The sequence below is a fragment of the Rhipicephalus microplus genome, chromosome X (genome assembly GCF_043290135.1).
Source record: "Rhipicephalus microplus isolate Deutch F79 chromosome X, USDA_Rmic, whole genome shotgun sequence".
NCBI classification, from domain to species: Eukaryota; Metazoa; Arthropoda; class Arachnida; order Ixodida; family Ixodidae; genus Rhipicephalus; species Rhipicephalus microplus.
The window spans coordinates 141,730,716-141,752,923 of NC_134710.1; the positions used below are offsets into that span (position 1 = coordinate 141,730,716).

A 22,208-nucleotide genomic window follows, 5' to 3' on the forward strand; every position below is an offset into this window, starting at 1 on the left:
TGACAAGGAAGCATCAACACAAATTAGGAAATCAATATACAAAACGTTGACCCTCTAAAAAGCACATGGATGAGATTCAGCTGGAGATGCTAAATTAATGAGAAAGAAAAAGCCTGCTTCAGCTTGCTCAAAAGACATATGAGTCACTTTGAAGAAGGGCCCAAGCTAAAAACTGGTAAATGTAGACATTTTGAATGTTTTTTTATTGCATGAATAGTCAATCTAAATCTTTAAACAAGAGTGTGCAAATAATCGAATTTTTCAATATTTTTCAAATAGTGTTTGCTATTCGATTCACCCTGTGCTTCTATTGTTCAAACTATTCGAACTTCCTGAAAACGAATATTTAGTCAACATCAAATTAGCAGTGGCCCCTTCAGATTTTCAATATGCTTCACCCCATTACACTTCTGAATTGCGGCAGAGCTGTCTTTCAGGCATTGCTGCAGATGCAAATGAATTGGCTGAAAAAAAAAAAAAAAACACTGGTTCCAACATGGGAATGATATATATGGCAGAGGTGAGGGCTCAGTTAATGTATTTTAGGACCTGAAATTTGGACAGGAAGTCCGAGAAATCTGATACCAAAGATTTTAATTGCATATAAAATCAGTGTTCCATTTCAAAATGAGTTTTATCTGCAGCAACAAGGAATTAGTATTGGATTGTGTATTCCGTCTGTTTTGTGCAACATTTCGCTAGCGGACATTGATTGGTTTTTAGATAGTACTCTTGATGAAAGATGTGTTCTGAAAGTTTTTAGGTATGTGGGCGATTTTTTAATTCTTTTAATGAGGCCCCATTTTATACTTTGAGCAACTTCGTTAATGCTATTCTTAACATTTTTGAACAGTATAGAAATGGCTTGACCTTCACCTATTAATTTTGCTCTGATAACTCGCTGCAGTTTTTAGATCTACATCTCGTTCTAGCTCATCATCTATGTGTGCGTTGTGGTCTATGTGCGCAGAAGGCCCCATTTCTTTACGATCCTGCATCGTCTAAGCTTGTCAAGAGGGGTATTGCCAAACTGTTTACATTTTGCTCTCACGAAATCATGCCCACATGCAATGTAAGATAGCTTTAATGGTCAGGTTCAGCGTTTATTTGCTGCCGGTTATCCTGGCATGGCAGTGACGGCGATCACAGAGGTTCTTCTGCGTGATGCTAAAGCAGCCTGTTTCAGCATGGACCGTGGCCCACATCGCAGGTGACGTCCAGAGGTGATGCTTTATATGCACCACATTTCCCACAACTTAAAAAAAATCATCGCAATATCCGCTAAGTGAATGATGCTATAGGAGCTTTTTCGGAGGTGCAAGGGGCGTTTCTTGGCGAGATTATTTCTGTAGGAAGGCTTGTTAATGAGCTGGCGCATAATATGTACATCGAAGGCAACATTTCCAGGCACATTTTGCCGCCAGCAGTGCACAGTGTTGGCCACATCGATTGGCACAATAACTACCTTTATGCCATACTGGTCGCTGCCGTGAGTCAAATCCCTAACGCTCATAAATCGCAGATGTGGAGCTATCAGGCACTCTTAAACGGGGTTGAGAGCAGACAGGTGAGAGAGCTTGGAAGGATATCAGTACCCGTGTGTAACACTTATCGTGTGAACTTATGACTTGCTGCCATGCCTACGAAACGACGAGAACGAAGTGGATGTAGTTGCGAGGAGGCGAGTGCACGGGCCATTGAAAAACAATGCCTTGGGAGGCAGCGTACCATATAGTGAGCATTGTTGGAATCACTGGTAAGGTGACCGGAGCAGCAATCTTGAGCAGCGACCATAGACGAGTGCACTGACAGTACTTGTGTACACGCCGGCAGCCGCGGCTTTCAGGTAGTTTCAGGTATGTATGCAAAATATGCGACTGACATCGTCTATGAAATACCGTTGTCTTGTGGAAAAGCTTACGTAAGCCAAACGGGGCGCTGCGTGAACGACCGTGCAAAGGCAGCTTTCACTTAGAAATGACGTGAATGCACAATTGTTTGCACATTGCCAAGCTTGCATGTGCTCACCAATTTTCAGAGAGATTGATTTTGTGTAGGAGTGATGATACCGTACCCCACGGACTGATGGAGGCCTTTTATATATCTGCAAGAGGTGTTCTCTTGTAAGCTGTTTAGTCTTGACCATATGACCACATGACTATGTCTGTTTCGTGACAATTCAAACTTACTGAAGACGAATATACAGTCAACATCCGATTGGCAGTGACCCCCTTCAGATTTGAAGATTTGAATTTGAAAGGTGATGAAAAATAAGTCATTTGAAAGTTAGTGCCTGTTCCTGACCCAGTATTTCTGTGTCCTTATCTTTATTTGTGCACACCGGTTGACTTTGGATGTATGAACCAACTCGCCGAGCTGCAAGTTTTATTGAAACAGTGACAACTTTTCTTCTAATAAATATTTTCACAGAAAACCTTCCATATGATTTCTTTACATACATAAAGGCCAAACCTCATAAGCGCGAAAATGCACGCGACAGCGACAAGCGACGCGACGTAGATCGGTTTCGCGCGATCAGTCGCTAGCGCAGGCAAACCTCATTCACGCGACGGCTTCGGCGAGCGAATTCCACTGTTGCTGGCATGAGGCCGTCTACTCGCACCAAGAAAACCGCGTAGTGAGAGGCATGCAATTTAAAAATAAGATATATTGTTGTGTAATGAAACGGAAATTGTTTATTATTACCTTGCAGCATTTTTTATATGCACATGCGTAATAAACATTGCGTTATTTCTTGTTGCGCATACGTGACTCGGGCAGGGTCATGTGCACCTATGCAGTCTTTGTCTTTTCCGGTATTTCGCTATTGGCTGCTTGAGCCCAGCACTTCCGGGCGATGAGCGATGGTTTCCAAATCTGGAGAACCAAGCGATCGCGCGAAAACGCGTTGCCCTGTTTCGTCGCTCATAGCGTCGCTCGTCGCTGTCGCGTGCATTTTCGCGCTTATGAGGTTTGACCCTAACTGTGCATTCAAGCAGAATGATTGAAATTGAGTTGTAACTTTTTGTACTATAGGCAATTGTATGCAAAGCAAATCTACCAAAAATGAACTTTATTATTATTTTTATAAAAATATGCTTCAGCTTAAAGATGTGGTGATATTGGGGCTTAAGTGCACTGGATAATCTCCTATTTATGACCCGCGATGGTTGTCTAGTGTCTCTAAGGCCCTCCGCTGCTGACCCGCTGGTCGCAGGATTGAATCTCTGCCACAGCTGCCCCATTTTCTATGGAGGTGCAAATGCTCGAGGCTTGTGTGCTTAGCTTAAGTTTAGGTGGACGTTAAAAAACTCCAGGTGGTCAAAATTTCCGGAGCCCTGCACTAGGCGTTTGTCATAATTGTATGGTGGTTTTGGGATGTTCAATCCCAACAATTGTTATGATTATGATGTCCTCTTCATGTACCTGTCAAGTTGTGCTTGAACCACACGTACGATTTTGTAGTTATAGCTGTTGACACAACATGCATATTTTGATTTTTAGAAATATAATTTTTTACATTTTTAGCAATTTCATCATGTTAAATTTACAAAGAACCTAAGCCCTACAAGCCAAAAGTAGAATTATATTTTTTAGACTACGACTGTAAATTTTACTGTCAGAGGTGGCGGCCTATCTTAAAAAAGCAATTCATAAAAATCTCCCACCATTCATTGTTTTACAATGAATATGTTTAGCCATACACACGCACTGTGCAACTGCCAAGAGAAAGGGCGCAACGTGGCTACAAAGTCAACCCCCTTTAACTTTTAGGAACTTTAAAAATAGAAAGGGCAAATAAAAATGAAGGAATAAAGCTGGCAAAATGCTTTCTGTTCTGTGGCATGGTGTTGTGGTTTAGTGTGGAATGTATGTATCCCTCTTCACTCCTCGACCTCATACCACAGCCCATTGTGAATCTCAATAGTGTCCAGTTGGTGGTGATATTGCATGAAGTCGTAGTACTGTGCAGAAGAAAGTTCTAGACTTTTTTTTTTAGCCAAGTGTCATTTGAATCTGCTATGAATAAACTTTTTTTTTTTCGAGTATGCTTATCTGTTTTATGGAGCCATAAAAGTGCATGATGTGTGTATATACTGCAGTGACGTGTTTAATGAATAATTGTCACAGTCCCACGTGCTTCATTATGCAAGCATTTTACTCACTGTACTCATTTTGCAGACACAAGCTGGCCCTGAGCGAGTGGAGCTGCCAGTTCCACGGGTGTCTGAAGGTGCCACAAGTGTGCTGCTGGGGGCAAAAGGGTCCCCGCCAGGTGAGCCGTGGCTCGAAGAAATGGCTGCCCGGGCAGCTCATGGGGGCATCCTACCCCTGACCTTCCGGCCACAGCTCAACTGTCTAAACTCCAGCACAGACAATAGTGTGCGGCCCCTGGCAGTTGTCCTAGGTATGTGCTCAGAGCCTTGAGTCTTTAAAGCTTGCAGTTAATGGGCATATAATAGTGTTCCTGAAACATGGGCTTGTATTCACAAGTCAACCTTATCTTTATTGTTTGGTTTACTTCTCATTTCTGTTTCCTTAAAGGGGCCCTGCAACAGTTTCAGCATAATTAAAAAACACTACTGATCAGTAGTCGAGGCTCCTGAGAACAACACACAAGCAAAATGTTATAGCGCATCACGTAGCCTGGACTTTCCAATTTTCTCAAAGTCAGCTAGAAATCGCCCCTTATTCTCAACAGATGATGCCATATACCCAAATTATTGTGCCATACAGGCAGTGTTCAGGGCCTTTGACTTATTTGAGCATCGGAAGCTGCATAGTTACCGTGGCTGCCACGGAATGCCACCACGTGCCTGTGCACGTACGTGCAGTCACGTTGAAAGTAAGCCGTGCATTCGAATACAATATGAAAAGAAGTGCTCAAAGTCGAGACGTGCACTGAGGAAGAGATGCATTTCGCCTTCTTGTCATTCTCGTCTGTGCATAGCTTGTGGTGCGCTCGCTGCTATTAAAGGAGAGATAAAGGGCTTAAAGCATTCGACAAACCCCTTCAACCCTACTTGTACATGACGAATTCTAAAGCGTGTCGCAGCAGTCGATTTGTGAAGCAATAAGCTCCTTTAATGAAGCCTTTAGACAATTACTTGGAAAAGTGTGGGAGGGTCCATTTAGTGTACTTCATAAACAAATACAAAGGACATTGAGAAGCCAACCTCAGTTATCTTTTGCCCTACCTACTGTTTTTATGCATTTAATGTGCGTCAAGGGCGCACAAATGATAAGGCAAATGAGAGGTAAGGATAAGGCTGGCTTGTAAATATTGCCACGTTATTTTTCTCAAGTTTTGTTATCGCCCCAATACACTACGTAATTCTCAGTGCAAACCGCGCCTGCAGTCTTCGAGAAGCTTCAGGACTGTAGCAGGTCATTTCTATAAGATCACTCCCACTCTGCGAACTATACAGATTATTATGGAGCCTACGTCATCGCTAGCGATAACGCTAGAACATTCGACGGCAAGTGTATAAATGCCGACGCGCTTTGCCGCTTGTCAGTTGATCGACAGCTGATGATCCGTTCGCCGCTATCAGTGCAGGTCTGCCACTGTGATTTGACTTTCCGTTTACCGGGCACAAGTTCGCCCAAATAAACAGTTTAACCTTCATCCTACTGTCTGTTTCTTTGTCGACGTTACGACCGTATGACATCTGGTGGAAGTGCTGCTTCTTTGAAGTTCCGGACGCCCCCTTCGAGCCGCGAGCCCAGCTTGAGCGGCAAAGAAGACACGGACGCCAACCCTGAACAGCGAACAAGCCGCAGGCGGAGGGGACTACAACCAGAGTACAGGCCTTTTCCTGAAGCAGTCAGGCAGCCCCGGACCCCAACATCAACTGCAGCAACCATGACCGCCCCCGTGCAGCCTGCCCCAGTCGTTCTCCAGCAGCCTAAGGAACCCCCAACGTTCCATGGATCGTCAGGCGAGAACCCGGAAAGCTGGATCGAAATATACGACCGAGTCGCCACCTTGAACAGCTGGGACCCCGAGGAAAAGTTACGCCGTGTCTATTTCTACTTAGAAGACTCCGCGAAGACGTGGTATGAAAACCATGAATCCACACTACGAACCTCGGAACTCTTTCAGACGACGTTCCTGAGCACGTTCACCAGCGTCGTCCGCAAGAAAAGAGCTGCCACATTGCTGGAGACAAGGTTGCAACTTCTTAATGAAAGCATAACACTCTTCGTCGAAGAGATGACCCGGCTCTTTCGACACGCCGACTCCAACATGACTGATTGAAAGAGGCTCCGGTTCCTCATGTGCAAAGTCAAGCAGGAGCTGTTTGCGGGACTTGTCCGGAACCCGCCCAAGACTGTCAGCGAATTTCTTGCCGAAGCCACAATTATAGAAAAGGTGTTTCAGATGCGCACAATGCAAAACAACCGCCGTGCCTCATTCAATTGCGCCGATGCCTTCAGTACTGACGAACTGTGCAAGATGATTCGAGCGATAGTACGGGAGGAACTGCGGAAGTTGTTGCCTTCAACGCAGCCTCAAGCCAATTCGATCGCTGACATTGTTCGTGAAGAATTTCAGCAGACGCTTGGAATCACCGAAGCACCGCAGCCTGAACTGGAAGCAATGAGCTACGCCACTGCAGTGTGCCGCAACGCTCCTCCATGCCCTCGTCAGGACACAGCCCCGCCGCAGTTCTTCCGCCAGGCACTGCCGACGCCATACCGCCCTAGGCCTACCAGCGCTACGCTTCAAGGAAGACTGACGTCTGGCGCACCCCTGACCACCACCCACTGTGCTACCACTACGGTGAAGCCAAACACACCTACCGCCGCTGCCAGTACTGACAGATGGGACTGCGTGGCCTCGCTGTCAATGCGCCACGTCCGCAGCCAGGGGAACGAACACGGGACATTGCCGACAATCTAGAAGGAACGCAATGGACACCACAAAGTCCTTCCCATCCACCGTCGCCCAGCCGCCGCATGTCACCGCGGCACCGGCAATACTCTGGCCCAACGCGGGGCCGGTTTCCTAGCCTGTGTACGGGAAACTAAGGGCAGCAGCCGGTGGAGGTGCGGTTGCTGTGTGACAAACTACCTAAGATCCTCCGAATACGACGCCACGGAGCTTTCCGAACACGACGCCAACCAGGCAAAGTCCTGACGACGAAACCTCACTTACGGAAGGTGACCTGACGACGCAACATGGAAGCAGCAGAACAAGCCGATGCAGCCTTGACCCAACGCCACGGCTTAACTGCAACGCGAGATGGCGAACTAGCGACCTCGACGTTCTTCTCAATGGCCACAGTGCGACCGCTCTCGTCGATACTGGAGCCGACTATTCCGTCATCAGTGGGTCGTTCGCCGTGAAGTTGAAGAAAGTTAGACAGCTTGGGAAGGCCCTGAAATCCGCACAGCCGGAGGTCATCTAGTAACACCGGCAGGAATATGCACAGCGAGAGTCGCCATTAACGGCCATATTTATCCTGCCGACTTGGTAGTCGTACAGCGTTGCTCGAGAGATGTCATCCTTGGCATGGACTTCTTATGCCTACATGGTGCAGTCATCAACCTTAAAAACAAAGTCGATAACATTATCGACAGAAGAAGTACTACTGCCGCGCACGTCGTCAAGGAACCCCGCCTTGAATGTGCTAGAAGAGCTAGTCACTATTCCGCCTCACTCCAGCGTCATTATTTCAGTCTGCGCTCCGAAATCACGTGACCTGGAAGGCGTCATTGAAGGCAGTCAGCATCTTTTGGTCACCCACAATATTTGCGTCGCAAGAGGAATTGCAGAGCTGCGGGGAAGCAAAGCGACGGTTATGCTCACAAATTTCAGCGATGAATACAAACACGTGAACAAAGGCACGACAGTCGCATACATAAAGAAATTGTGGAAGCCACCAGTTCTTTCGTTTTCGTCCTCGCCGATTCTGCAGAACCTGCTCAGAGAAACCAAGCCCCTCCCTCAGCTTCTGATGTCAATCCCAGCCTTCTGAACCATAAGCAAGACCCTGCTCCTGCAATACAAAGATTGCTTTTCGTCATCGTCGAAAATTCGGCAGACCCCCATCGCGAAACAACGCATCATAACCAAGGAAAATCCCAGACCACTTCGTCAGAGTCTGTACAGGGTTTCGACACGAGAACGTGAGGCGGTAAAGAGACAAGTTGATGAAATGCTACGGGATGACATCATCCAGCCGTATAAAAGTCCATGGGCGTCCCTCATGGTGTTAGTGAAGAAGAAGGATGGAACCCTACGTTTCTGCGTCAATTATCGCCGCCTCAACAAAATTACAAAAAAGGACGTTTATCCTCTCCCACAAATAGACAACGCACTAGATCGGCTCCATAACGCGAAGTACTTTTCATCGATGGACCTCAAGACTAGCTATTGGCAAATCGAAGTCGACGAAAGAGACCGAGAGAAGACTGCGTTTGTAATACCGGACGGCCTCTTCGAGTTTTTAAGGTGATGCCCTTCGGTCTTTGCTCGGCACCTGCCACTTTTGAACGTAATATGAATACAGTACTGACAGTATTGAAGTGGCAGAATTGCCTTGTGTACTTGGACGTCGTCGTCGTGTTTTCCTCGAGTTTCGACGAGCATCTTCAGCGCCTTGAAGCTGTACGTCAAGCCATCAAGACGTCTGGACTCACCCTGAAGCCAGAAAAGTGCAGATTTGCGTACGAGGAGCTCTTGTTCCTGGGGCACAGGATTAACAAGTCTGGAGTTCGTCCCGATCCGCAGAAAACAGCCTCTATCGGCGACTTTCCGCCGCCCACTGACAAGAAGGCAGTGCGCCGTTTTCTGGGACTGTGCTCCTATTATAGGCGGTTCACCAAAAACTTCGCCCGCATCGCCGATCCACTCACTAACCTTACCAGGGCCGACGTGAAGTTCAAGTGGGAAAAGCCACAAGAAGACGCTTTCGAGGAGCTAAAGCAATGCCTCCAGATGCCTGGGGTACTCGCCCATTTCGACGAATTAGCTGAGACAGAAATACACACTGACGCAAGCAGCGTAGGTCTCGGCGCCGATCTTGTGCAGCGGGCTGACGGACTGGAAAGGGTTATCAGTTACGCCAGCCAAATGCTATCCAAAGCAGAAGTAAATTACTCCACAACAGAAAAGTAGTGCCTCGCCATCATCTGGGCTACATCGAAATTTCGACCCTACGTCTATGGCAGGCCCTTCGAAGTTGTGAGCGACCACCACACCTTGCGTTGGCTAGCTACCTTGAAGGACCCTTTAGGTCACCTCGCACGATGGAGCCCAAGACTTCAAGAATACAACATTACCATCGTTTACAAGTCCGGCAAGAAACACTTTAACGCCGACTGTCTCTCTCGTGCGCCTGTCGACCCACCACAGCCCGGCGACCCAAATGATGACTGCTTCTTGGGAACGATAACTACCGACGACTTCGCTGAACGACAGCGGGCCGACCCAAAACTTAGGGCCTTAATAGAATACCTCGAAGGCAAAACCGCTGAAGTTCCTAAGGTATTCAAGCGCGCGCTTGCGTCGTTCTTCCTCTGGAACAGTCTTCTCCAAAAGAAAAACTTCTCACCGCTTCGAGCCAAGTACCTCCTTGTGGTGCCCTCAGCTCTGCGACCAGAACACCTGCAGGCCTTGCACAACGATCCAACGGCAGGGCACCTCGGTGTTTCCCGCATGCTCGCGAGGATACAAGAAAGGTACTACTGGCCACGTCATACCGCCGAAGTGGATACAAGAAAGGTACTACTGGCCACGTCTTACCACCGAAGTCACTCGTTATGCGAAGACATGCCAAGATTGCCAGCAACGCAAGACACCGCCGACAAGGCCAGCGGGATTTTTGCAGCCCATTGAACCACCTCGCCAACCGTTCCAGCAGGTCGATATGGGCCTACTGGAGCCGTTCCCGACGTCGACTTTCGGAAACAAGTGGATTGTGGTAGTTACCGACTATCTCACCCGCTATGCTGAGACAAAAGCCCTGCCCAAATGGAGTGCATCCGAGGTAGCTAAGCTTTTCGTCGAAAACATCGTCTTACATCGCCCCGGAGGTCCTCATCACTGACAAAGGAACGGCATTCACTGCCGACCTAACACAAGCAGTCTTGGCATACAGCCAGACAAGCCACCGCCGGACGACAGCGTACCACCCACAGACCAACGGCCTCGCCGAGCGGCTAAACAAAACCATCGCCGACATGCTGGCAATGTACGTGGATGTCAGAACACAAGACGTGGAACGCCATTCTTCCGTACGTGACCTTCGCATACAACGCAGCGGTGCAGGAGACGACGCAGATATCTCCATACAAATTGGTTTACGGAAGAAGCCCGGCAACGGCGCTCGACGTCATGTTACCCAACGTCACTGACAAAGAAAACCTCTTGTTAATGAGTACCTTCAGCGCGCCGAAGAAGCCCGACAACTCATGCGTCTCCGTATCAAGAATCAACAGACGACTGACAGCCGTCGTTACAATCTTCGACGCCGCTTCGTGGAATACCAGCCCAGTGAACGTGTTTGCGTGTGGACGTCGATACGCCGATGGGGATTCAGTGAAAAGCTTCTGTGACGGTACTTTGGACCGTACAGGGTCGTTCGACCTCTCGGCCCACTTGATTACGAGATTGTCCCCGACAGCATCACGAACTCTCAACGACGCCGCTCGCGACCTGAAGTTGTCCATGTCGCGCGCCTCAAGTCGTTTCATGCGCGTTAATGAGCTGAAACAGTGTAATTTGTTGCATTAGAGCTGTATCATAATTTATTGGTTGTACTTTCTTGCATTATTGTTGTACTTTTATCTTCCGTTAAAGCATCGGGACGATGTCTTTTTCAGAGGGGGGCAATGCCACGTTCTTTTTCTCAAGTTTTTTTGTCACCCCAATACACTACGTGATTCTCAGCGCAAACCATGCCTGCAGTCTTTAAGAAGCTTCAGGACTGTATTAGGTCATTTTTATAAGATCACGCCCACTCCGCGAACTATACAGATTATTCTGGAGCCTAGGTCACCGCTAGCGATAACGCTAGAACATTCGACGGCAAGTGTATAAATGCCGACGCGCTTCGACGCTTGTCAGTTGATCGACGGCTGACGATCCGTTCGCCGCTATTAGTGCAAGTCTGCTAATGTGATCCAACTTTCCGTTTACCGGGCACAAGTTTGCTCAAATAAACAGTTTAACCTTTATCCTACTGTCTGTTTCTTTGTCGAAGTCACGACCCTGTGACAATATTGCCCTTGAAGGTGGACATGGCGCTGTTAGGTATGAAGTGTCGAAACATCCCACCACATCTATGACTGTGGCGACTCTGGTCCTGACTCAAGCCATCCTAGTTTTTGGAGAAGACGAGTAGAAGAGCCGGAGTTGGTAAAAAGAAGGGTTTATGTACAGTATTTACATGTTTAGAGTAACATGAAACAACATGAAACAGAAGAAGCACACCCAAGCGTGTCTGCACTCTCATTTCATATCCTCCGTCTTCCTTGCAAGGGAAAACAATCGAGTCCAGGACCGTCCAATAGGATCGTTGTCCTCCACTTCCCCCCCGAAGAGGCAAAGTGCCTTCTTCTGAACCTAGGAAAGGGGAAAGGCACGCACAGCCCGTTGCACAGGGAGGGGCAATACGACACAACTGGCACGGTGGGATGACCTGGAACTCCACGCCTAAAGTCACCTCATCTGGTTGGCAAGATTCAGGGTTGACTCATCTACAGCTGCTAGCTCCTGGCAGGCCGCAAAGACAAGAATGCACCAAGGAATGTGGAAAACGTTCTCGCAGACCGAGCCCATACGTTCGGCCCATTGTCTGGTGAGTCTTAATGACCTGAGCAGCTCAGAGGAGATGACAGTTTAGACTGTAACCGTCCCTTCAGGCAGTTCATCGGTCAAGTGTGTCTAAAGAAGTTTTGGCGAGCGAACCGACGGCCCTGCAGAATTCTCCGCACCACTACTGTGTTGAAGTCACTTCAGAATGCCGCTTTACACGGAACGGTGATTGCCGGTAGTGACCGGCAAGGCCGTGGCACAAGAGCACTTACCGTAATTACTCAAATCTAACGCGCACCTTTTTTTCGGTTAAGCGAGTTCATAAATCGCATGCGCGTTAGAATCGAGTATGAAAAAAAAATGAATACGGTCATTCTATTGCCATCGGCATTTCCAAAATGGCCGCCCCCTACGTGCGTTGGCATGGCGTGTCGGCCATTTCTGCCTATGTGTTTGCCATGTGCGGCACTTCGTACCTGCCTGAGGAGTTCGTCATCTTCTAGTGCATTAGCATCGTTGGCATCAAAGGGCCGACTCCAAAAACTCGAGTGCACCATGATGTCGCTTTTAAAAGAAAAGTCATCGCGTGTGCAGAAACGGACGGAAATCGGGCCACCTTGCGGTCGTTCGGAGTTCCCGAAACGTGCGTGCGAGACTGGCGGAAACAAAAGCAGAAGATTGTCGACAGCAAAGCTTCATGCAAAGGCTTCAGTGGACCACAGCAGGATCGGTTTCGGCAAATTAAAGAGCTGCTCTGTGAGTATGTGCTTGAGCAGCGAGCGGCACAGCGGCCCGTGATGACAGAACAGCTGCAAGTGCGGGTTATGCAATTAGCCTTAGAAAAAGGTCTAATGCAAAGCCTGTTTAAAGCGAGCAAGTGCTGGCTAACTAACTTTATGAAGAGGAAAGGCTTTTCCCTCCGAAGGTTAGGGCATATGCGAAAAGTTTTGCGAAGGAGTACGATGAAAAGCTTCACAGTTTTCAGAGGTTCGTCCTAAACGTGCGGCGCAACAACGGCTACCTGCTTGGGCAAATCGGGAATGCCGATCAGACGCCTCTTTACTTCGATATGCCTGGCACCACAACCATCGAGAAGAAGGGGGCGAAGCAAGTTCGCGTGCTGACATCGGTCCACGGTAAAACTACAGTGACAGCAATGCTCTGTTACACGTCAGATGGGCACAAGCTTCGCCCGTACCTCATGTTTAAATGGAAGACGCTCCCGAAAGGAGTAGTTTTTTTGAGTGGTGTGATCATGCGGGCCAGCGAGAAAAATGGGCGCGCGTTGCAATCGATGTTTTCCTTTTTTTTTTTTTTTTTCGTCGTGGAAATCGGGTGCACGTTACAATCGAGGGTGCGGTAGAATCGAGTAAATACGGTAATGTTTTTCATTTCTTTATTGGTTATGATGAAACTTGGCGAGGTTATGTATATATATATTTGAGTGCTGCTGTCATATATGCAGCTATTTTTCTAGTATAATGGGTAGTTTTTAAAATACAAAATATTTCATGTACCTTTTGGGGAAGAAGATTTCTTCTAAACTGAAAGAGATACAAAGTAAGAGAGCATATTACGATAATCTGCAATCAGAACTGATTGCAGTGCAACAAAATTGGATGTCTAAACCCATTAAATGAAAAGTTTGGTATATTGAACATTTGTGAGTGAAATCCTAGCTTGAAATTGACTCGCTCAGAAATGTTCAACTTACCATAACCTTTGTTCAGGTGGATTTAGGACATCCATTTACCAGTTCTGATTCCAGATTATTGTGCTATGCTAATCTACTTTGCAGTTCTTTCAGACAAAATCTTGCTCCCCAAAAGGCACATGAAATATTTCGTAATCTGGTAATCTTGCAAGTTCCTTCAGTGAAGAATGTGTCCACGAGACCCTCATGACCTAATTTAATCAAATGAATGGTAGTTTAATGCCATTAAACAATGCATATGCTTACTGGCTCCAGAAAACAAGTCCAGATTATCAGACCTTAAAAATTAACAAAAGCCAAATTAATGATTTCAATGTGGCAGCTGATGTTGAATTTCATATTTTGCAGAGCCTATCACTGTTGAGTTGGAGCTACACAATCCTCTCCAAATAGCTCTGCAGCTGACGGACATGTATCTTTTGTGGACTTTCACGGCATCAGATGATAGTGGTGTTGTCAGCAATGACAATGACTTAGGGCAAGTAAGTATTATGTAATTACAGTATGCGCGTAGAACGTTGTGGAAACGCAACCTGTTAACATGCACTTGACAATAATTTGTGTCGGGGTATATGTCTTGTGGCTTGTTAAATTGAACATAGTGTTTCTCTACGAAGTGTACATACAGCCATGCGTCTTACTAACAGAACGATGAGATAGAAAAAGTAATCAGAAGTGATGTAGCAGGCTTGACATTTTGGACTAGGATGTTTTTGAATGCGTTTTGGAATCTGATGTAAAAATTTCTGCAAATATGCAAGTACAGATAAACCTGGATATAATGAAATTGACAAATTCCCCCAAAAATTCGCTATAAAGAGGATTTTGCTATACGCAGGTTCAATACCAAAATTCGAAAAATGAACGCACAAATTAAAAAGTGAGCTGAAGGCAGAGCTCACCCAAAACACTTATTTAGCGGCAAAAAACTGGTATCATTGTGATAGAAATTATATGAATACTCTCAACGGGTTTTTGATGCCTGTATGTTCCGTAAGAACCCCAAATTGATAACATGCCCCCGCGCATCGTAACATTTATAAGTGAGTAAAATCGCGCTAGCGCTACTGACACAGAAATCATATGAGCCTGCCCATCTCTATCGCCTGGAGGGCGCTTACGATAACATCCCTCCGCGTATTAGATCGGCCCTTGAATGCTCAAACAGAAAGGAAAGCACCCGTATTGAACGAGCATGAAAAAAAAAGGGGGGGGGGGGGTCGCTCAAGTAGCAATAGTGAACTTGGATTTTAAGGGTGTGGTCGCAATTGCTGGTGCGCGTGCTCTCTTGGCAAGCATCGGTACGCTTTCAAAGCGAAGCGACTGTATGAAAAGAGCACTTCTCCCTAGAGCAGCTGTATTTGCTTACACATGTGTTTTATAGCAGTTCCACGATATCTGATCCAATATAGTTGGCTGCCAGCCTTACTTCGTATAGCATTACAATTTGTTCATTGCATTGCATTCAATGCACAGTCATGTTGCTACCAGGGCTAATCAACTAATCGCGAAGGCTACGGTCCCACGAACTCGTGACGCAAACAGAAACGCGCGACGAGTCGACCTCTAAAGGCTCTCGGTAGTGACACACGTGGATGTCTGCAATAAAGCAAAGGTCGAACGCCGCCGGGGCCACACCATGCGTGCGCAATGAAATTATGCTTGTGTGCATGGCGTCGAAAACTAAAAGCGAACGACACCGATACTGCGGAAAAGTAAACGGCAAAGCGCCCTCCATATCCTGCGCAGACCCATATATGCGATGCTAACTGAAGGTGTCGCACTGCCAATGTAAAAGTAGTTTTTTTTTTTTCATTTGTTTGTTTTTGGTTTGAAGGGGAGGGCACATCCGCGCATGCGTTCGCGGCGGCAAGAATGGTGGTAACGCTGGCTCATGGGGTGTAGGCCCGCTCGCTCACCTCGCACACACCAGCATGCAATAATGAGCGCTCGCTCTCGCCTGGGAGTCACCGAGGCCACGAGTGCGCTGCCGCTGCTTTGCGCCTTTTCGGCGGCGGGGCAACCGTGGAATATGCATGCTCATACCAAAATGACAAAATCTGGGCAAAATTTTTACATTGTCAATGGCAAAAATTTGTTCTATCAAGATTGTCTCCCACTGTTGCTTTGTTACATAGAGGTCGCAAATACATGTGCTTTTATAGAGTTATGGTGGGGAATATAAAAACTTTGTTTTATTGAAGAATTCGTTATATAAAGGTTTGTTAAAAGCAGGTTAAACTGTAATACATTATGTGGGCAAATAATTTTGACAAAGGGACTAAGTATTGACAATAAAATATTTGCCAGTATGTTCAAGGCAATCAAAAACAAAACTTTTGTTAGTCGCATTTTCTTATCTCGTTGTTCATTCAACAATTATGTTGCTTAGCCCAAGTTAGCTTGAACCCACTGCATACTATTTTAGTCAATACTAGCCTGCTAGTTAACAAATAAGATGTTTGTTTATATATGCTAGCACAAATGTATTTCACTTGATATCTATGGACACTGGCTTTGACAAAGTTGACGTGATGAATATCATAAACAGAATTGAGGAAGCACGTTTAGCTGCTTCTTTCTTTTTTTTTGGGGGGGGGGGGGGGGGGGGATAATGCAAGCTGCAACATCAGGCACATAGATCTGGGAATGCTTTTGGAGACATTCACACGCAAAGCTAAATGCAGTTGACACATAGTGTAAACACAAGGTAAAACGCAGCAGCTGCGGCCATTGCACGACATGTGCAGCATATAGCCCTGGTAGATCTGGCTGTACACTGCCTGACAGTGACAATAGCCAACTAGCTTTTCGTAGCATAGCATGCTTTCATGTATGACGATATTCATAATACCAAAAACTATGGTTTATTTCTACAAAGGACCTGTGCCTCCCTATTTCATATCAAAGAACTTTCCATCTGTGGTTTCAAAATACCATGGCCCCAGGTTTATATACCATATCCTTGCGTGACCTGATTTAGGGCTTTTTTTATATTTATCAAGAACACATTATTTTGGACAAATGAGATCACCTTGTCACGGTGAAAATGTACGACACTTGTTACGTGCACAAAAGCATTCGGAATATATTACACACTGAGACTCATTGACAAAAAGCTAAGGGTGTGTGAATATTTGAAATTTTGAATATTTTTCCAATAGTGTTCGCTATTCGATTTGATTCGCACGGGATTTTTACTATTCGAACTTTTCGAAGACAAATACTACAGTCAACGTCCAATTGGCAGTGGCCCCTTCAGATTTTCAATATTATTACGAGAATTACGAACACACGAAAAAGAGAAACTTTCCAATATTTACAGGTAAGTGTGACACCCCAGGGCAGCCAGAATCTCGCGCCGTGAGTCCACTTCTTCTTTATCGATTCGTCTACGACGGCGGAGCCATGCCCACTGCTTCGTAACAATATGCTCACCCCATCACATTTTTGTTGTGGCAAAGCTGTCTTTTAGGCTTTGCTTTGGTCACAAATGTATTGACTCAAGAAATCGCTAGTTCGAACAGGGAGATGATTAGTGCAGCAGAGATGGAGGCTAAATTAATATTGTTTTGGATGTAAAATTTGGGCAGGAAGACCATGAAAATCGGACATCAAATATTTTAGTCCCTGTTTTTTTGTTTTTCCATAGCGCTTAGTAAAAATGCCAAATTAGGAGCTTTCATGGTTCTGCTAACTTCACTTTACTATAGCCATAGGTTTTTTAGGATTAAAATAACGGCAGGTTCAATTTGTTGATGTAGATTACCGCTGGCCAGGTCCTTCTGTGGGATTTTATCATCACACAGTTAAATTAACCATAATTGAACTTAATTAGTTGAAGGTGCATTTTATTAAAATGTACCTTTTTCTCCTTGTCAGAATGCAGACCTTTTCAACCTCGAAACTTTACGTATGGCTTTCTTAGTGAAAGGGGGGCATAAGCGCCTTCATCATTCATCATTTCGAAAGCACTGCAGTGAATAGTTTGTTGCATTGTGGAGGCACTATCACTATCGCTAAAAAATTTTGTGCTGCTGCACTAATTCGTCTTGTTGGAAAACTGGAAATTTGAATAGAGCACTGCATGGGCCTTTTTTTTTTTTTTGCCTGGGCCCCGGCCCAAAAACACCATGCTCCGGCCTGTCCGCGCCTGGCCTGGTGCTTTTAAATATGGCTGTACCTAAAAGGTGTGGGCACAGCCCATTTTAGCCAATTATGTTTTGAGCATAAACGAGGCACTGCCCGATCTTTGGTTATTGTGTGGACACCTGACAAGATATATTCTAGAGTGTTTTGAGAACTTCCTACTGTGTCACAACTTTCTCTGGTACTTGTTTACTTTTGGTAAGTTATACCTGTAGCACTTTTTCGAAATAAATTCAGGGCAATATAAATTGTAATCGGAGTCATACCTAAGTGTCTCATTTTCGCAGTGCTAACCACGCAGTCTTATTTTCACAATGCAAAGGACAACAGCAAAATATAATACTCCTAAAGGGAAAAAAAAGGGGGGGGGGGGGCAAAAATTTGTACTTTCATTCTACATATATTGCATAAGAGCTGGAGCTGTCAAGTAAAAGTATCAAGTCTCTTCCAAACTTGACTTATTGCACAATGCAATGAAAGAAAAAAACTAGCTTTAGCTGTTTATGTGAGGAATACACCAGACTGGGCAGTATTGCATAAATAAACCTGTCACGTGGACTTCTCTGCAGGCAACCGTCCCCAACATACACTATGTTTTCACACTCAAAACAAGCAGGCTCTTCGACCTATCCTTCTTCCCAGAGTTTCCACCACCACAGTGGGATAAATCTGTCAAAGCGAGCCACACACATTAGTGAGCGAGCCACAATCCTCGCTGTTCGCTGAAGATGCATGTCTTGTCGTCTTCGTGTGACAGCCTTCAATATTTGAAAGTGTTATGTCCTAAAGCAATAACGTACTAATACAGTCAAACCTCAATATATCGAGCACGGATATATCGAATTATTGCCTATATCGAATGGTTCCTATATCACGTGGGAAATCGCATGCATTATTGATTTTTTATTTCGAACAAAGTTTGACATATAATTGATATATCGAACTCAGCCACCCCAAACCACCCGCGCTCCATTGACAGCCGGCGAGCTTTCCCGCAACTCTCGAAAGTAGCGATAGAGCGGCGGGCGTTTACGAATGCTGCACAGATTGATGGCACCGAGAGCGCGACTTTAACATAGCGGCGTACGCGCGCCGCAGCCTTGCGGTAGTGGTTCTTGAATGAGGAAAGTGAAGATAAAAGCGCCGAGCTGTTATTTTCTTTCAATACGAAGGCACCGACACGACGTCGCGCGGGGGAAGGGGAAGTGGGAGGTAAAGATGGAGGAGGATAGTATAGGAGGGAAAGGACGCAGACGACTGTCTCGGACGCGGCTTGCGCTGCCGCCGAGAAAGGGAAAGCAGTCAGGCGAGCCGGCATGGGCGCGCTATGTGCGCGCCATGTGCGCGCTTTACACCCGGACTCATGCCTCAGCGTTGCAGCTTGCAGTCGTTGCAGTCTCTATGGTGCCAACGGCACACTGCGCACTTGTTGCAAGCTCCTCCCCCCCGTAGCATCGGCAGGCACCGGTCGTTGTGCTCGCAGTGTTCGTGCGTTCGGAGTTAGGCCTGTCGCGCGCTGTGGTGCGCGACAGGCCTAACTCTGAATGGCGGAGCTCATGGCGGAGCTCACGGATGTGGAGATTGTCGTCGAAGCTACTGCTGAGCAGCCAAATGAAGACTCTGCCGAAATGTATCCCGCAAGCGCTGATGGTGCCCCGCTCCCGACATCAGCTCAGGTCGTAGCTGCCTTGGCCCTTGTGCGCCGCAGTGGCGGCGCGATTGATTGCACCGGCCTATCTCTTATGGATCGCCTGGACTGTATTGAGGACGCAGTCGTCAAACACGCCATGGCCAACAAAAAGCAGGCTACTCTGTTTCAATATTTTAAACCAACACAATAAATACTATGTTTGAATCTTCAAGTGAGTATTTACTGCACCACGCTTGAATGGTTCGTTGGTTTGTTTTCAGCAAGCTGTTGACACATTTTTTCGTGATTTTTTATATCGAATTCTGGATATATCGAACTATTTCGCGATCGCCGTGTCGTTTGATATATCGAGGTTCGACTGTAGCTTCTAAAACAACTGTGGGTTAGAGCACCGAAGTGAATTAGCTGGCTGCTTCCTTAGCACTCCCCGTTGAACGGAGCGTAGCGCTTGCCGAGAGAGCGACCTCCCACAGAGACTGGAAGCATTCCAGTGGGTCACCGATGGCTGAAGGCCTCAGTTTGAACAGGGTAGCGAAGTCTAGCCATCTCTGGCTCGCGGTTGTGGTTGCAGGCATGCAGCTCGCAACAGCGACAATGGAGGAGAATGAGATGTGTGGCAGAAAGGAAAAAGCGGTGACTATGGTGAGAAAGAAAAAGTGGAAAGTAAAGAAGTCAGCTTTCAACAGGGCTAGCGCCTGTGTGGAATGACATTTTATGTGGATCAGGCATATTTTATTGCTTCAGTAGCCCTTATTTCAGAAAGGGCCAGCTTTTCAGTGGACAAAATAAGTTAATTAAAAAGTCTCAGCTTTGCCACAAAGGCAAAGCAATGAATGCAATAGCAACAAATTTGAATGTCACGCGAAGAATGGCAAGCAGATCAGAACGTGCCCCGCAGCGCTCTCGCACAAATGACGCACGGAACGTACTCACAGGTGAAGATGAACGCGAATAAGTGTCTCAGTTGTCACTTCGCTGTGTCTGAAAAGTGCGCCCTTTTCGCGAACGTAGACTGTGCAACAAGTGCCGTGACCTTTGTGCACTAGGTAACTACAGCAAAATCGTTCTGGTGACAGCCCAAGGCATACGATACTCCCCACCGCGAGATAAGCATGTGCACATGTGAGTGTTTACCCCCCCCGTAAGGACGTAGGGCAAAGTACGCGTGGAGGATAAACATATCAGCATGCGTCATTGCATCGTGAAGATCTGGCGCCGCACGCTCAGAGCGCCATCTTGCTGGTAATGCTGATGCACAATAGTTTCCCCGAGATCGCTATCGGCAGCAGTAAGTGGTAGATACAAATAGCTTGCCGTTTCACCGTCCAAGGAGGTGCTCCTTCGTGGCTCAGTGGGTAATGTCACGCACTTGCGAGCAAAAGATCGAACGTTCGATTCTGCGCGCCGGAGTTTTTTTCTGGATTATTTTTCTTGCTTGCGTTTTCATATATATGATACGTATACATATACGGTGAATGACGGTCACCAACATCGACGCTGACGCCTGCGTCGACGACGTTGGCAAAATCCAGCCGTGAGTCTCCATATAATTGCTATCGCAGTAATCAATTCACACAACAAAGCCAAACAGCATACACATGCCTTTATACCGATATGTATGAGACGCGGGCGTAATACAGGCCTGACTCAGGCCCAAGGCCTACTTAAGTTTGAAACTCACGGGCTCGAGCCCAGCCCAGGCCCGATCGAACAGTCTTTCACCTGCCTCACGGGCTGGGGCGGGGCTTTCGGGCCGGCCGAGGTCTGTGCAGTGCTCTGAATCTGGAGAACTAGATAGCATTTGAAGAATGTGCACATTTAGTTGATTTCTAAATGCATAAACCGCTTGGGCCATGTTTACATAATAACACTAGTCACTTTCAATTGGAACTAATGCTGTGTAGATTGCCTTACTGGAACACTGTGATTAAGGTTGAAATGGGCACGCTTCAGCACAAAAGTGAGAGAACACTTTCCGAGACACCACTTGCTGCGATGCTCCCTGATAGACTAAGTTAAGCGGTATATTAGCTTCCAAGATGTCACACAAAAGTAGTATAGTGCCTAAAAGTGGTTGATTGGAATTATGCACTCGGGTTTGCACAGGATATCTGTGTTAGTTCTTTAATGTGACAATCAAAGGGGTTAGCAGACATGGATTTTTAACAAAGGTATGCATATTAACTACATTTGCACAATTATGGACTGAAACTGAGGAAATTACCCAACTGCCAGCTTGAACCTCTTGTTTTCATTTCCTTAGGATTTTGATGTTGACGGAATCATTAAAACTGACATCCTGAGCGAGGTACTCCTTGAACCTGAGCAGACACAGAAGGTAAGTGGCCTGTCAGTGTTGTTGCGGGGCTGTGATGATTCATCCATGCACTTGACCTCACATAGTGTGTATTTGATGAGACATTTAAATGTATTGCACAAGCTAAACGAACAAACCAGCTTAGTTGAAGCTGATAAAAGAAATTTCAACCAGACTTCAGTACATGTATAGAAATATGGCTAGCAGCTATTCATTATATTTATTTACATACAAAGTGTTTATGATTTTATGACCAAGGTGAACTTGAAATATACCCAAAAGGTGCATGCACCCTAGGATAGCACAAATGCACTTGGGAGATTTAATGTAATCCAAGCCCGGCCTGATCATATAGTGCCTTGTAAAATACATAAAATGTAAATGTGTCCTCATATTTGTTAAAAATGGTATGAAATTGGTGTACTGTCTACCATATTCTGAATTATTTGACTACTACTTTTAAACAAAGAAAAGTATTTATTAGACTTTGAAGGGATTCTGAATCACCCTTGTGCTTGTGCAGTGGCGAGAAACGTGCCATGTGCTTAATGAGAAAACACATTCTGCAGAGCGAAGATAGAGCTATGAACATCTAAGCCAAATTTTGTAG

At 46.1% G+C, this 22,208-nt stretch overlaps 1 protein-coding gene across 3 annotated transcripts in view; it reads left to right on the forward strand.

Annotated features, from left to right (window-relative positions):
- l(3)76BDm (trafficking protein particle complex subunit 8 homolog l(3)76BDm) overlaps window positions 1-22,208 on the forward strand; it is a 223,669-nt gene that overhangs the window by 108,056 nt on the left and 93,405 nt on the right. For all 3 annotated transcript variants that reach the window (XM_075877897.1, XM_075877898.1, XM_075877899.1), the window contains exons 14-16: window positions 4,183-4,408; window positions 13,830-13,963; window positions 21,545-21,619. In XM_075877897.1, the coding sequence (XP_075734012.1) occupies window positions 4,183-4,408; window positions 13,830-13,963; window positions 21,545-21,619 (435 nt within the window). The remainder of the gene's footprint in view (window positions 1-4,182; window positions 4,409-13,829; window positions 13,964-21,544; window positions 21,620-22,208) is intronic.